Genomic DNA, 14,007 nt, shown 5'->3' on the forward strand with positions numbered 1-14,007 from the left:
GGCCAAGAAGCATCCCTTATGTTGTATTTCCTAGGAAGTTCAGAAGTACCAGCCCACTTTCCCATGCTAGTACTCACCGTACTTCCTTTTGGCTGCCATGTTTGATCATCATGTCTATGTACACTGACCAGATGTCTGTACGCTTCGGGTAGGTGCTCAGGGTATTCTCAAAAACAGTCTTGCCATACTCCAGATCACCAAACTGGAACTCCAGCTGCGCCAGCTTTGATATCACATCCAGATCTGCAAAAGTGCATTTTAGAAGTGTTCTTCTGGCTAGTCGTCACTGCCTCTGCTTAGAGTTCAAGGATGCTGTAGTTACTTTGGCAATAATATTAGCAAGGAATTGGGGTTCCATGCTACCAAATTCCCAGAGTAGGCAACAAAACTAAAATTATTAAACACCCGCCCGTTCATAAAATGTGCACTGATCATTGTGTTGGCAATTTTTTTATTGTTTGGGTTTCCTTCAGTGCATTGGGAGGGAAATAAATGAAATTATGCAATCAATGCAAAAGGATATCTTGCATTCAATCTAGGCTATGAAAATCCTGTCTGAATTTCTCAAGCCATTCGTAAAACTGCAGCATCCAGGAATATACACAATCCTTTATATTAACTTTGAAATCTCCCCATTCAGAACATGCTCCACCCCCCCAATCCCTAAATGATTAACTTTGAAAAGTATTTTTTTTAAAGGAAAGTACCAATAAAATTATTGAAAGAATTTGCTAACAATGGCTATGGATATTTTTAGATTCACAGCACATACTGCATTTCCTAGATATTACCTGTGTACTGCATAAATAACCAACATGATGTTTAGATGCTAATCATAGGAAAGAAGAGCGAAGTGGTTCTTACGTTCTTTGACTGGCAGGCACTTCAGTGCACGTGGGAGGAGCTTATGAGCTGCCTCCACCAAGCCTCTTTTCAGGAGAAAAGTGGTGTACTTCACCCACACAGACTTTTCTTGACGAAAGCGCTTCAGCATTGTGTTGTACAAGTCATCAGCTTGCTGAAAATAAAAATCAGAGGAGAGAAGATCATTCAAACCATGGAAACACACTTTGAATCCTGTGGTTCTCCCTTGCCTTTGTATGCTATTCACAACTGTATGTATCTTGGAGTACAGAACCCAACTCATGGGCCCCAGAGAATATTATGCAGCCAACAAGCTAGAGCAAGAGGCAATGTGGTGGTACTGCTTAGATGAAAAAGAGGAATGTAGGGAAATCAGCCTGATGCTTGTCCAAAATGGAGGAAAACTCCACAGCATGATAAATCCACAGGGTAGATGGAAGCGCAGGATCCAGGTGGATCAACCACGGTGGGCTCTTCCGAAGAACAGAATGAACAAGCAATTTCCCTGCCAGACTCAGTGAGCAGAAGTGATCTTTCTCTCGGCAACACTGTAAACCCAGCCTCACCTTATATTTCTCAGAGCCACTGTAGATGTCTGCCAGCTGCTGGAAGACCTTCAGAGGCTCGTTGTACTGGATGGCTCTTTCAAAGACTTTCATTAGAGCTTCCTCGGTGCCATACATGTTCTCCAGGTTCAGCAGTGCAACCCACACGTTCAGCTTCTCTTGCTCCTCTCTGAAAGAAAGAAGCACCACAAATAACCACCCTACCTACACATGGCTCAATGCTCGCCTTTTGCTCAACAAATCCCCCTGGGAGAGAAAGCAGGAGATCTGACTGGACAACGTCTGTGAAGGGAGGGGAGAGAAAGTAACAGAACTGTCCACTTTGTTCTGCAGGTGCCCCTCCCACGAGATAAAGCCAAGCTAAGCATGCATGGGCAATAGCAGCTCATCAACTAAAAGCTAAAAATGGATGATAAGGGGAAGCAGTTCACCTAAAGGAGATGGTTTTGAGTGCCCTTTCTGCCACAGCTCTTGCTTTCTCTATCTCCGTAGCCTGAAGGTGAAAAGCCATGTACTGCAACCAGAGGATGGAGCTGTCTGGGTTGCCAAGGAGCAATCGGTCAAAGTCGTCGGCTGTCTGAGGTTGCCGGCTGGGATCCATCAGGGCAGCTTCAAGTTTGGAGAGTTCCTTCTCTGCCTTCTGCTTCTCGAGCTCTTTTTTCTTCTTTGTCTGCTTCTTGGTCTTAAACAGAGGGCCAAGGCAGAAGAGGAAGGCAATTAGTTGAAAAGGATAGAGAGAGAGTTTTGCAAGTAGGGGCATGGCTCAAAATTCAGCTGCATATACAAAAACACTCTTTTCAGAGCAACACATCTAGAGAAAAAGAACTATATACGGATAGTCTCTATAGACATAGGTATATATAAATAAGTGATCCATGAACCCCAGATGCAAGCCTAAAACACAAAAGGCCTTTTGCACAAATTAATTCCTGACATAGAGCTAAGCTAATTTTAGAAGCAAAACACTGCCTTTGTACTTTCTAGGCCAGCAAGATAGTACTTCTCTTAAGAGGCCTAAGTAAACAGGATTGCATACCAAGCACTATGCAAAGCAAAATACATTGAGATACTCTACCGTGGACTCTGTAACATCGTCGTCGTCTTCTTCGCTGTCAGAGCTTTGCTCCCTCTGGTTCAACATGGTCGTATCCAGCACACTTAAGCCTTCCTCCCATGTAAAGCTGGCTGAAACCTGCAGCCTTGGAACTTTCTTTTCCTACAGAAAACACAATCAAGAAAAAAGCCTCTATTTAGAAACACACACAGCAAGCATCCCACACAAAGCACAAACAATGCTCCAGTCTTTTACCTTAGATTTTGTTGCACACTTCTTCTCTTCTCCCTCCTCTTCTTCCCGATAGTAGACCTCAACACCACTATCATCATCTTCAGGGCAACGAGTTTTCTTCTTTCGTGCTTTAACCTCCTAAAAAAAGTTCAGGTAGAGCAGCTTAATTTAAAAAAAACAAAACATTTTTGTGTGTGTAGTTTGTTTGCATCGTTGGATAACTGTTCACATCAACAGTGGGGTTAAAACCCCCTTTTCCAGGATAAATACCTGCTCACTTTCAGAGTTTCCCCTTTTTCGCTTTTTCGGCTGCGCGTCCTTTTCACCAACTGGCAGTTCTAGGGACTCTGGGATAATGCTTGGCTTCCCAGTGTCTTCAGGAAGGAGAGAGAGCTCTACAAGGTTCTTTTCTTTATTTATACTGCAGAATGAGTAAAAGAGAAAGGGCAGAAAGAAAGTGGCAGGAGAGATAAGGAACTGCTATAAACATTAAATCTACACAGTACTTTCTTAATAGTAACACAGGCTTTAACATTATTCAACTTGTTGAGCATCACACCAGCCCTCTATGGTAATCATTATAATTTCCATTTCATAAGACAGCGAGCAGAGGAAAATATAGAAATGCTTTCCCCAATACCACCTGTTAGCCCACAACTGTTGTGATATCTGAACTCTGGTCTTTGTTGTCCTGTGAACCATACTGTCCCCATGTGTCTCCGCAATATTTTCCATCCCAGATTCACCCCTCTATTAGGAAACATCACACCTACCTGAAAACCTTGGCAGTAAGAAACTGGCCGGCATGTATGTATTTTGCACACAATGAATTATCCAAGATGAAGAGAGGAGAGATAAATTGTGGTGGGATTTGACCCACAACCGAGTCAGACAACCTGCCAAGGGGAAAAAAGGATAGTGGCATATAGTAACACAGGTTTATTTTGCTCCTATTGCAGACCAGCTTTATTTCTTAAAAGAAAAATGTTATAAGTGAAATGGTGGACAAACTCCACCCCACCCCTCATTGATTAAAATTTATTCAGATTGTTCAGGGTTAGGTAAAGTTGCTCTGAGATGGAACAATTGGCCATTCCTGACTTCCAGAACTATAGGCTCCAAACTGCTCTACAATTTATTTAGACACCATTCCAACAAAAATTCACAACGTGGAATTCGCTTTTTTATGGTCAGCAAGGGAAACTTACCCAAAGAAGATGCCTGATGGAGTGATGGATTTGACATAGCCTCTGACAAGCTGACCATTCTGAAGATCGTCGAGGGATGTGATTTCAGGGTCTTCCACTTTACAATGGCTCTTGGGAGTTATCCTATAACAGAAATGGAGAAGTAGTGAAACGCCCTATTTCTGGATAGGCTTCTTTATTAGAAAGGACACTTCTAGTGACTGCAAAGCGGAAAATCCTGACAATATAGTAAAAAAAAAAAACCATATCCATAGTACAGAAACTATTGCAACATATGCAAGGGCTTTGAAATGCTGACAACTTCTATCTCCATTTTGTTAATAAAGAAAAGTAGAGCTCTAGCTGCCCTCGAAAAGCTTACAGTTTAGAAAGCAATGAACGAAGGAGAAGTCCTAGTGGGATTTCTTCATTTCCCCTGTTCTTAAGAACTGGACATAAAAAAGTCAAGAATAAACAAGAAACCACAGTATCCTAAAAAAAAATTCAAGAACTCAAAAACAGCAAGCAACTTTAGCAAAGGAATCAAAGGACACATATTTATCTACTTTGCAGAATCCATTCCAAATGCAACAAAATTTTGTAGTTGCGCTTTAGGCCCAAATGTTAGGTTCCCTCTTCCTATGTCCCAAATAGTAGGGCAGTTTATGCTAATTTTGAAAACCTGTGCAATAGGATATAGAGTATTTTCTATTATTGATTATTATTATTATTATCGGACACAGGTGGCGCTGTGGGTAAAAGCCTCAGCGCCTAGGGCTTGCCGATCGAAAGGTCGGCGGTTCAAATCCCTGCGGCGGGGTGCGCTCCCGCTGCTCGGTCCCAGCGCCTGCCAACCTAGCAGTTTGAAAGCACCTCCGGGTGCAAGTAGATAAATAGGGACCGCTTACCAGCGGGAAGGTAAACGGCGTTTCCGTGTGCGGCTCTGGCTCTGGCCAGAGCAGCGATGTCACGCTGGCCACGTGACCCGGAAGTGTCTCCGGACAGCGCTGGCCCCTGGCCTCTTAAGTGAGATGGGCGCACAACCCCAGAGTCTGTCAAGACTGGCCCGTACGGGCAGGGGTACCTTTACCTTTACCTTTATTATTATTATTATCATCATTATTATTTAATCTTCTTCCCATCTAAATTTAGGGATTTACCTGGATTGTCGAAGGGACACTTCCATTTTTTTACCTTCACTGGAAAGGATACAGCACCTGTATGCAGGAAAAAGAAAACATGGAACTTCTGCACATTTCGAAAAGACCCTCTCCACAGAAAATATTGTGATTGAATGAGTTATGTGATAACTGTTCTTGGTCATGGGCTTCATGAGGGAATTAAGGATCTAAGAGAACCAATGAAGCTCAGGACCAGAAAGGACTTAGGGTTAAATGACTGTCAAATAAAATTCCCTCAGCTTGTCTACAGACATGATTTTGCATAAGACTCTTACCTGACAATTTTCCCAATGCTGAACATTTCTAGTGGCTGCTCAGCATATGAATCACTCAGGTGGAAAAGGCTGACTTTCCCCTTCCTTTCAAAGGGAAGCTGAACGTTCAGGCCAACATGCGGAATCACCTTGCTCACATAGCCTAGCGTGATGGTTCCTTTCTCCAGAGAGTAAACTCCTGTTCAGGGGTGAGGAGGTTCAAACAGATCAAGTCAGATATTATAATACCACACTCCCCTATGGCCTACTTATACAGTACACTTAAAGTCTGGATGCTGAACCCCAAGTGCATCTATGATCAATTCCCACATACGGAGGACCTAATCCAGTCCCTAGTACAAATTGCACCAGGAACTTTACTGGCACACAGGGAAGGACTATAATTAATAAATAATAATAATTTATTTATACCCCGCCCATCTGGCTGGGTTTCCCCAGCCACTCTGGGGACTATATTTGATTTCTAATAGTAACAAGGAAATATACTCTCCCTGCCTTGCACATAAACACTGATGAAAACACTGTCTTTCAAACTTTGTCAGAACCAAAACAGGAGAGACAAAAACAGAACAAGAAGAGCAGCCCTGTCAGATCAGATGAAAGCCTCTACCTAGCCCAGTATCCCATTCCCCGTAGTGGTGAGCCAGGGGCCTAAGGGAAGCTTGCAAGCAGGATATGAATACAACAACATTCTCTTGCTTGTTTCTCCCAGCAGCTGGGATCTGGAGGAATACTGTCTCCAGCGATGGAATTAGCCCACAACCAACATGGGAAGGGTCGTAGTACAGTGGTAGCGAACAAGTGCTTTGCACGCAGACTGTCTCAGGCTCAAGTTCTGGCATCATTAGGTACAGCTGCCTGAAACCCTGGAGAGCCACTGCCAGTCAGTGTAGATGATACTGAGCTAAATGGACAGTTGGTCTCACTTGGTATAAAGGCAAGTCCTATGACCAGCAGCCACTGCTCAGCATTTGGTTGCTCATCCTCTAGTTGTGCCACTTTGATGACGTAAACAAGCCCCTACCGGCTCACCAGATGCAGCTTGTCACGCTGGCCACGTGACCCAGAAGTGTCTGCGGACAGCGCTGGCTCCCGGCCTATAGAGTGAGATGAGCGCACAACCCTAGAGTCTGGCAAGACTGGCCCGTACGGGCAGGGGTACCTTTACCTTTACCTTTACAAGCCCCTACTACTAAAGGCATCATCATCAAGAGCTACAAAATGATTACTCATCCATTCACTTTGACTGACATACAGCCTGGCCCCGCTTTCGGCAACCAAATTAGCATGGCCTTCCCTATTTATTACAATGCCACAGAGGCATTTACATGCGTACAATGGGGATATGAACATGGGGCTGTGTGTGAGAGAGAGACAACACTGGAGTAAGTGGAAAGCCCTTTTATGCTCAAGAATTCCATGACACATCTGAAGCTTTTCACATACAAGGAACTACAGGATCAGAGTTATTGTGAGCCTATGAAATTGGGTTTATAAGCCTCTGATGACTAGATAGAGAGTGACTGTCATTGACTGTCTCTTTCTGGGATCTTAATGTTGTGGCACTCTCTTCTCACCATACCTGTAAGTGACAGATGGAGCTTAGTTTCAGTGACATCAGAGCCGGTCACTGTCGCAGCCAAAGCTTGTCCATTTCTGAAGTGTTTCCCTGCGTGTTTTAAGACCTGTTGGGAGAGAATGACCTGATCTTTACTATCATCCAACCACTTAATTGTGCCTGTGAAGAATTCCCCATAGTGGTGATGCATGGGGGGGGGGGCTAGTGTTTAGCTCTTCATAAAAACCATTTTGAAATAGTTAAGGTTTCAAATTGTGTACTTATCTGGGAAATGCCCTGAAAGAGACCAGAACATTTCCTACACCTTTCCAGTGAAAATCTGAACAAAAAAAGCCTTGTGCTCCTCTTATCCTGAAAGAAGTAACCCTTGCTGTGACTGCTATTGACTATGCAAATAGTCTTTTATATGGCTGTAGAATTCTTAAAGCTTAACTTGGACCAAAAATAACAATCCCAAGGATGTATCCTTTTGGCTTTGTAAAGACTAACAAATTTATTATGACATATAGAGGTTATGTCATAATAAATTGGTTAGCCTTTTAAAAAATGCTATAAGACTTTGTTTGACTAACATGGCTATGTCTCTGGTAATAGCCAGGACAACACACTTCCAACATTTTAATGCTTCTGTTTCTTTACTGCAGATTTTCATGTTATTGAGCGTAGCCTCCTGCATAGAAGAGTCCTGTGCCCTTCATTCCTTGGCAATTACTTACTGTGGGTCGAAGGGAAAGTAGCAGCTGTTGAACTCTCCCTCTAATGTTAGGGGTGACCTCCACCTCCAGCCATTTATTTGCAGCAGCGTACTAAGAATAGAAGCGAACAGGAGAAAATAAAAAACTCTTCACTAGAAAAGACAGAGTCCAGTTTTTACCATGCATTCCCTGGTAATAGGTCCTATAAATTCTTCCAGAATTTCCACATCAACCTCCCCAACCCAAGTGAAACAAGAGCTTATGGATACACATACAACCACACATTTTGAACATTATCCCCCATTGGGAAATTGCATCAACCCAGAGTATTCGGAAGCATGTCATGCTTCCCAAATCTACAGTGAAGACTGGCCCAACTTTTTAAAACGAAGGGGGAGGGGGAAACCCTTGTTACGCAAAGGTAGAAAAGTTTTAGACCTCACCTTCTTAACAAAGCATGTCACCGTCTGCCCAGGCTTAAAGGGTTTCAGTATTTCTTCCGGATTGCCATCTTCTGGACCCAGGGCAGTTTTGCTTTCTCCAGACAGCTCACTGATTGTAAGTGGAGATTTATTTATTTATATTTATTTATTGAATTTATATACCGCCCTATACCCGGGGGTCCCAGGGCGGTTCACAGAATAAAAGCAAGATATAAAATCACAAAATACAGAATAAAAATAAAAACAACAGCCCAATAGCACACACACGCTCCAGTTATGCCCTTAGCTTCTTTGCTTTGACATGTCAATATTTCCCCTGTCCCTGATCAAAGTGTCTCCTATCCAAGCTCATGGAGAACACAGGACTCCCAATTTTAGGTTGGCAATCAAAAGCAAGGGACATAGTGCACAAGACACATACTAGGATGTGTATTACAGGACTGGTAAATTCCCAACAAGGATGCTGGAGATCTACAGACATTTCCTATGATTTAGAATGAATTGGCTCTGAGTAAAAGACGAGTTCACAGAACACGTTTTTTCATGTCTCCTACTGCAGCTTAATGAACTCCCACCCCAAGGAAATTGCTTGTGGGCATTGGAGGGCCCTTGGGAATGGTGTGGGATATGGTTGGGGGGCTGAAGATAGAGAGGGGAAAGTGGTGGGAACTACCTACTATCTTATCTGGAAAAAAGAGGAGCAACTTAAAATTAAAGCCATCATTCTACAATAGATTGATCACCAGACATGTTCTAGGCAGTCTCTATAGATCCATGTATCCTTAGAGGGCGAACAGCTTGAGATCCACTCCCTGCTCCCTTCCAATATTTCTAGGTCCAAGCATTTGCCAACCAATCCAAGATTTCCTATCTGTAAAACTCTAGGCTGCCTCCCTTCAATGTACTGTATACTACAATCCTAGCACCCACCAATAACTTCTCTTGTCTTCAAGATCTGAATGTTTTATTCAGCTTTTAATCTGTTGGGAGCCACCCAGAGTGGATGGGGGAAACCCAGCTAGATGGGCGGAGTATAATTTATATTATTGTTTATTATTATTATATAATGATAATAATGCCAGAATCATTAAAATTAAGCAAATTGTCACTTGGGTCCAGCATATTTGTGCAATATGTTCCAAGATGCAGAATTTTATGTAGGGAACCCCTACTCTGTCACTAACATTCAGACCAGGAGATGCTTGGATAGGTGTATCTGTTAGCATTTAACATGTTGTAAAACCTCATCAAACAAAGTATCTAAAGGCTATCTTACCTTGGTCGGATGCTGAGCTCTGGGCAGGTACGGGTAAAATGGGGGTGGGTGATGGGCAAATACCTACAAATTAAGAGCAGATTAGCACATCATCCTTACTCCAGTAAGTGGCCCTTCAGTTTTTCAAAGTTCCCTCTTTATCTGCTGGGGGGGGGGGAGAATAATCACTCTCTGAGCATGCAGGACTAAAACTGGAAGGGGTCTTTTCCACACAAAAGTGTTTCCTTAATTTGCACAAATCCTGCATCTAGAGTGAGTGGGAAGAGAAAACCCACTCTGGGTAACCTCTCTCCAACAGAGAATTCCAAGTTGCCTCCTCGTCAGCTGTAGATGGAAATGGGTCTGTATCCAGGTAGGAAGAGAGACAAGTGACTATGCTTTAATTCCCTGACTTGGACTGAAAATTAGTAACAGGGCAATAAATGCATGAGGACAACACTTACACTTAGGACACAGATCTGTGCCTGCTAGAACATTGAACTAAAATTTAATAATTGGCTAAAACTCAGAAAAGGCACTCAGAAGCTTGGGGGGATCTTACCTGTGATTTTTAATGTCTTTGCCCCCAATCACCCGAGCAGTCAACTGCTGCCCAACTCTTAGCACTGATGTTGGAAAGGTGCCTATGGAAACTTTATCCAGGATCTGGGATGCATGAATGGAGCCGATCAGCTGATCATTAATTGCCACTAGGACATGAGTAGGCTTGATTGACTTGACAGTTCCTTTGACCACATCTCCCAAGCACAGCGAGTGATTCACAATGGCCGAGGTTTCCCCAAGTGTTTCAGATTCACGCCGTGACCTGATTACAGCCTTTCTCTTCTTCTGATCTTGAACAGCAAGTAAGAGCCCACAGTCACCTGGCTGGAGAGTTTTCAGAACCACTAGGACCGACTGTCCCACTTTCAGTTTTTCAGAATCAAAGCGGAAAGTGTCATTGAAGTGGGAAGCCACAGGTATGGCAACCAGCTGACCATTTCCTACCAATGAAACAACTGCATGCTCTGTAGCCACATGCTGCACAATGGCTTGGTGCTGAGAGTTCTGTTTTAACTGGAAAACACAGAAATAACATTCAGAGAAAGTCACACTCACACACACACACACACACACACAACCTGGTACAGACTTCAGCAGCCATTTTGGCCCAAGGCTTAAATCAATCATTTAAAAGCAATCCTGACAGATGTTTTACCGTCAACAGAAAAACTCCAGTAATGCATTTTCCAGGGTTTTGCCAGGAAAGACTAGGAAATTCTCAGGACACAACATTTTTTTGTTTTTAGGCCCCAGCTGAATTCTTAGGCAAAAGCAGAAAATGCCAACACTCCCTGGGGTTTTCTCAGATGTGTACCTAACAGGTGATCAGTTTTTCCTAAGGATCAAATAATATTGAAGAAGTTGCAGCTTAAACCCAGTTATTCCTTCTAGGACACAGGAAGGGAAAGCTGCTCCCTCCTCCTCATTATGGCTCCTTGACATTTGAATATAAGCTAACCAATTGTTTTGGTCCCAAGGACTGCATTCACCTTTGCCCAGTCCTCCAGGGGTCATATGCAAGTGGTAATCATGGCTGTAGACCACTCTTATACAGACACACAGGATGCACACAGATATATCTCCTCCCCACACTGTGTCTACTTTGACTTTCTCTTTGCTGCTGCTGGAGGCAGAAAAATTTGACTAGAAAGCCAAAATAGCTCTCTGGAGGGTGGGTCAACCACCCCTGGCCTAGTTATTCCATTGAATTCTCTTCATACTTTGCTCATTTCTATGGTATTCTATGAACCTCTCTTCTATGACTGTTATTAACCAGCTACACAGGTTAGCATCCAGCATAAAAGCCAATTCAGGCTAATCATACCTTCTTAGGCTTGGGGGACAGCAACTCCTCTCTAAGCGACGCATAGACCTTTGATTCTAGGGAATCAATGTAGAGAACCACAGCTCTTGTTTTTTCACCCTGGACAATGTTTTTGCCTTTAAAAACAAACAAACATGCACCATAAGATTATTGCTTGATATAACTGGGGCAAAATGAAGCAACTGCATTTCAGTACTTCAGTAAGAGACACTATTTATTTACATTACATCACTGATAGCTGAGTCAGGAGAAAAACCAAGAATTCACTCAGGTTTCAGACACACTTCTGCTGCTCAGACTGTTCAAAAAGACTCCACTCTTTGCAATCAATTATTTGTTTCCAACCCAAAGAGCAAAATATAGTAGACAATACAGGACAAGGGGGGGAAAGACCACAAAGTATGTCCTACCTCCAAGGTGACTATGAGTAGCCATTATAGTTAAGCCAGAAGCAGAGGTGCTATCAAATAGTGCTGAACCATCAGTGTTGACTTTGCGAGCCGTCAGCATCAGCCTCTGCCCAGGTTTTAATTCACAGACTTTTTGAACCACACCGACATCATCTGAGGATAAAGAAAGAACTAAGTCCCATTTGCAGCATGATGTTTCATCGCTGAACTATAGAAAGTCAGAGTAAGTATAAGAAGGATTAACTATTAAAAATGAGTGGGCTCCCTTATTTTGAGGAATTATGCTCTGGTGCCTGAAAGTAACTTTCTTGCTGTATCTTTATGTCAATATGAAAATGGAAGAAAAAAATGGGGTCTTTTAAGCTCATAGCAAATGAGCCAGTCACCCAGAAACAAAGTGCCAGTCAAAGAAATGTAATCTTTCTCCAACTGCAAGTTAAGCAAAACCCACTTGGCAATCACATATAGCAGAAAACCACCCCGAGTGACTAGATGTTTTACCTGAAACTGAACCTTTGAACCTCTCTTTAAATAAAAGTTTGAAAAGTTCCTAGGCCTCCTGATTTTAGACAAAATGTTGAGAAAAGGTGCTCCAAGCTTGTGCCCCAAAACCAGGACGCTCACATGCATCCACTATGCATATGTGGCCAACACAAGGTTTCCATGGGCCATCTTTTATCATCATGACAACCTTTACCTCTTCCACTCCTGATACTCTTGATTTCCTGCAGCTCCTTAAAGTATTTGTGCAGCAAACAGAAGCTCTCAGAAGCAGAATCCTCGGAGGAGCACTCAGACACCTTCAGGGACAGCAGGATGCGTTGCTTCTCCTCGTCAATGCTGGTCACTTTGGCAACTACAGTCTGACCTACCACATAATGGTCTTTGGTGTCTGTCACAAACTTGTCACTCATTGCCTATAGCAATTAGGAGATAAGAACCAATTAATACTGTTCCTTAAAAGTGCCTTTGCAAGAGAGCTATCAACACCACCAGCCTCAAGACTTCCAGAAAGGAAGGAATGCAATCAAAACAGTTCCAAACAAGAAACCTTTTACCTAGGCTGAGTTAGAGACAGCTCTATTAGCTACTTCATGCTAGCAGTCTAATTAACATTTCATCGCTAGATTGTTTGCCTTTCTAAGTAAAGACTAAAGGTTGCATTTTCAGCTAGCTGAAGATCTTTGGATAATGTTCAATGTGTTTTAAAAGTCGAATTTGTTCTATAAACCTCTATTCTTTGACAGTCAGCTGATGCCAATAAATTGGGAATTGTGCCATGTACTACTGCTCTTTGGGGAATGTGACAAGTGTATATATGGATCAGCACAAGTGCTTGAATGCTCTTTGAGGGCATGGCTATGGATGGTTGTGCCAGAAGTGGTTTAGTCATGCTGGTCACATGACCCGGAAAGCTGTCTGTGGAGCAATGCAGGCTCCCTTGGCCTGAAGTGAGATGAGCGCTGTACCCTGTAGTCACCTTTGACTGGACTTAACCATCCAAGGGGTCCTTTACCTTTGCCTATGGATGGGGGCCATCTTGAGTGCCTGCATTTCAAAACATACCACTAGGAAACAGCTTCTCTCACACCACTTGCAAGCAGGAAATTCCTATGTATTATTTACTCCCAAATCCATCTAGAGAATTCATCTCATCAGGAACTTTTATCCTTGAGTAGTGCAGCATAAGAGATTATTTCAACTAGAAAGCACCCCTTCCTCAACATCTACGAATAAACCTATTTTAGTAGGGACAATGCAACATGCCTTACCGACTTGGGTGCCAGTCCTGTCAGACCATATGGAAACTCCACAAACACACCATAAGGCATGACGTTTCTCACAAAGCCAGTCAGCAGCAATCCAGGCTGGATGTCTGAAAAGCTCTTCACCACCCGTTCCTCCTCAATTGCTGAAATAACCGATGGCTTTCTGCTCAGGGTCTAAACAATGGGTCAAGGAATAAAATTGGGGAGAAGGAGCATACTGGTAGTTTGGTTTTATTTGGCAGCCACAAAACAAGCATTTCACCAAAGCCTATCAACATAGAGGGGGAGGTAGGCAGACTGTTATAACACAGGAGATGTAGGACATAATTGTGCCAAAAAGTAAGATCATGTTGCAACCAACCTCCTGATTCCATTCAGATTCCGCAGGGGGGGAAATAAAACGTTCTGTCAGCAACAAGATTCCACGGGATCCCAATTCGCAGGCAGCCATTTTTTTAAAAAAAAAAAACTGAAGAAAGCAAAGGGAATAATTGCTTCATCCAAAAACCAATGTGGTGAAGATACTAAAGGCTACAAAAACCTTTGCTCACTTCTATTCTCCCTCCATCTAAAAAATCTTCTAAGACAATTTCTTTCCTTCAGACTG

The 14,007-nt window shown here is 42.9% G+C and overlaps 1 protein-coding gene across 2 annotated transcripts in view; it reads right to left on the reverse strand.

Moving 5' to 3' along the window:
* The window catches only part of PDCD11 (programmed cell death 11), a 28,404-nt gene that overhangs the window by 1,685 nt on the left and 12,712 nt on the right, over nucleotides 1–14,007 (reverse strand). For both annotated transcript variants that reach the window (XM_079976553.1, XM_079976552.1), the window contains exons 16-35: nucleotides 13,404–13,574; nucleotides 12,329–12,548; nucleotides 11,632–11,784; nucleotides 11,222–11,337; nucleotides 9,896–10,410; nucleotides 9,355–9,417; nucleotides 8,079–8,187; nucleotides 7,657–7,746; nucleotides 6,944–7,046; nucleotides 5,362–5,539; nucleotides 5,066–5,122; nucleotides 3,927–4,049; nucleotides 3,492–3,614; nucleotides 2,989–3,139; nucleotides 2,740–2,856; nucleotides 2,506–2,646; nucleotides 1,862–2,112; nucleotides 1,431–1,599; nucleotides 865–1,018; nucleotides 78–243 (exon numbers count right to left, since the gene is read on the reverse strand). In XM_079976553.1, the coding sequence (XP_079832679.1) occupies nucleotides 78–243; nucleotides 865–1,018; nucleotides 1,431–1,599; nucleotides 1,862–2,112; nucleotides 2,506–2,646; nucleotides 2,740–2,856; nucleotides 2,989–3,139; nucleotides 3,492–3,614; nucleotides 3,927–4,049; nucleotides 5,066–5,122; nucleotides 5,362–5,539; nucleotides 6,944–7,046; nucleotides 7,657–7,746; nucleotides 8,079–8,187; nucleotides 9,355–9,417; nucleotides 9,896–10,410; nucleotides 11,222–11,337; nucleotides 11,632–11,784; nucleotides 12,329–12,548; nucleotides 13,404–13,574 (3,170 nt within the window). The remainder of the gene's footprint in view (nucleotides 1–77; nucleotides 244–864; nucleotides 1,019–1,430; nucleotides 1,600–1,861; nucleotides 2,113–2,505; nucleotides 2,647–2,739; nucleotides 2,857–2,988; nucleotides 3,140–3,491; nucleotides 3,615–3,926; nucleotides 4,050–5,065; nucleotides 5,123–5,361; nucleotides 5,540–6,943; nucleotides 7,047–7,656; nucleotides 7,747–8,078; nucleotides 8,188–9,354; nucleotides 9,418–9,895; nucleotides 10,411–11,221; nucleotides 11,338–11,631; nucleotides 11,785–12,328; nucleotides 12,549–13,403; nucleotides 13,575–14,007) is intronic.

This window comes from Podarcis cretensis (assembly GCF_951804945.1).
Source record: "Podarcis cretensis genome assembly, chromosome: 5".
Classification (NCBI taxonomy): domain Eukaryota; kingdom Metazoa; phylum Chordata; class Lepidosauria; order Squamata; family Lacertidae; genus Podarcis; species Podarcis cretensis.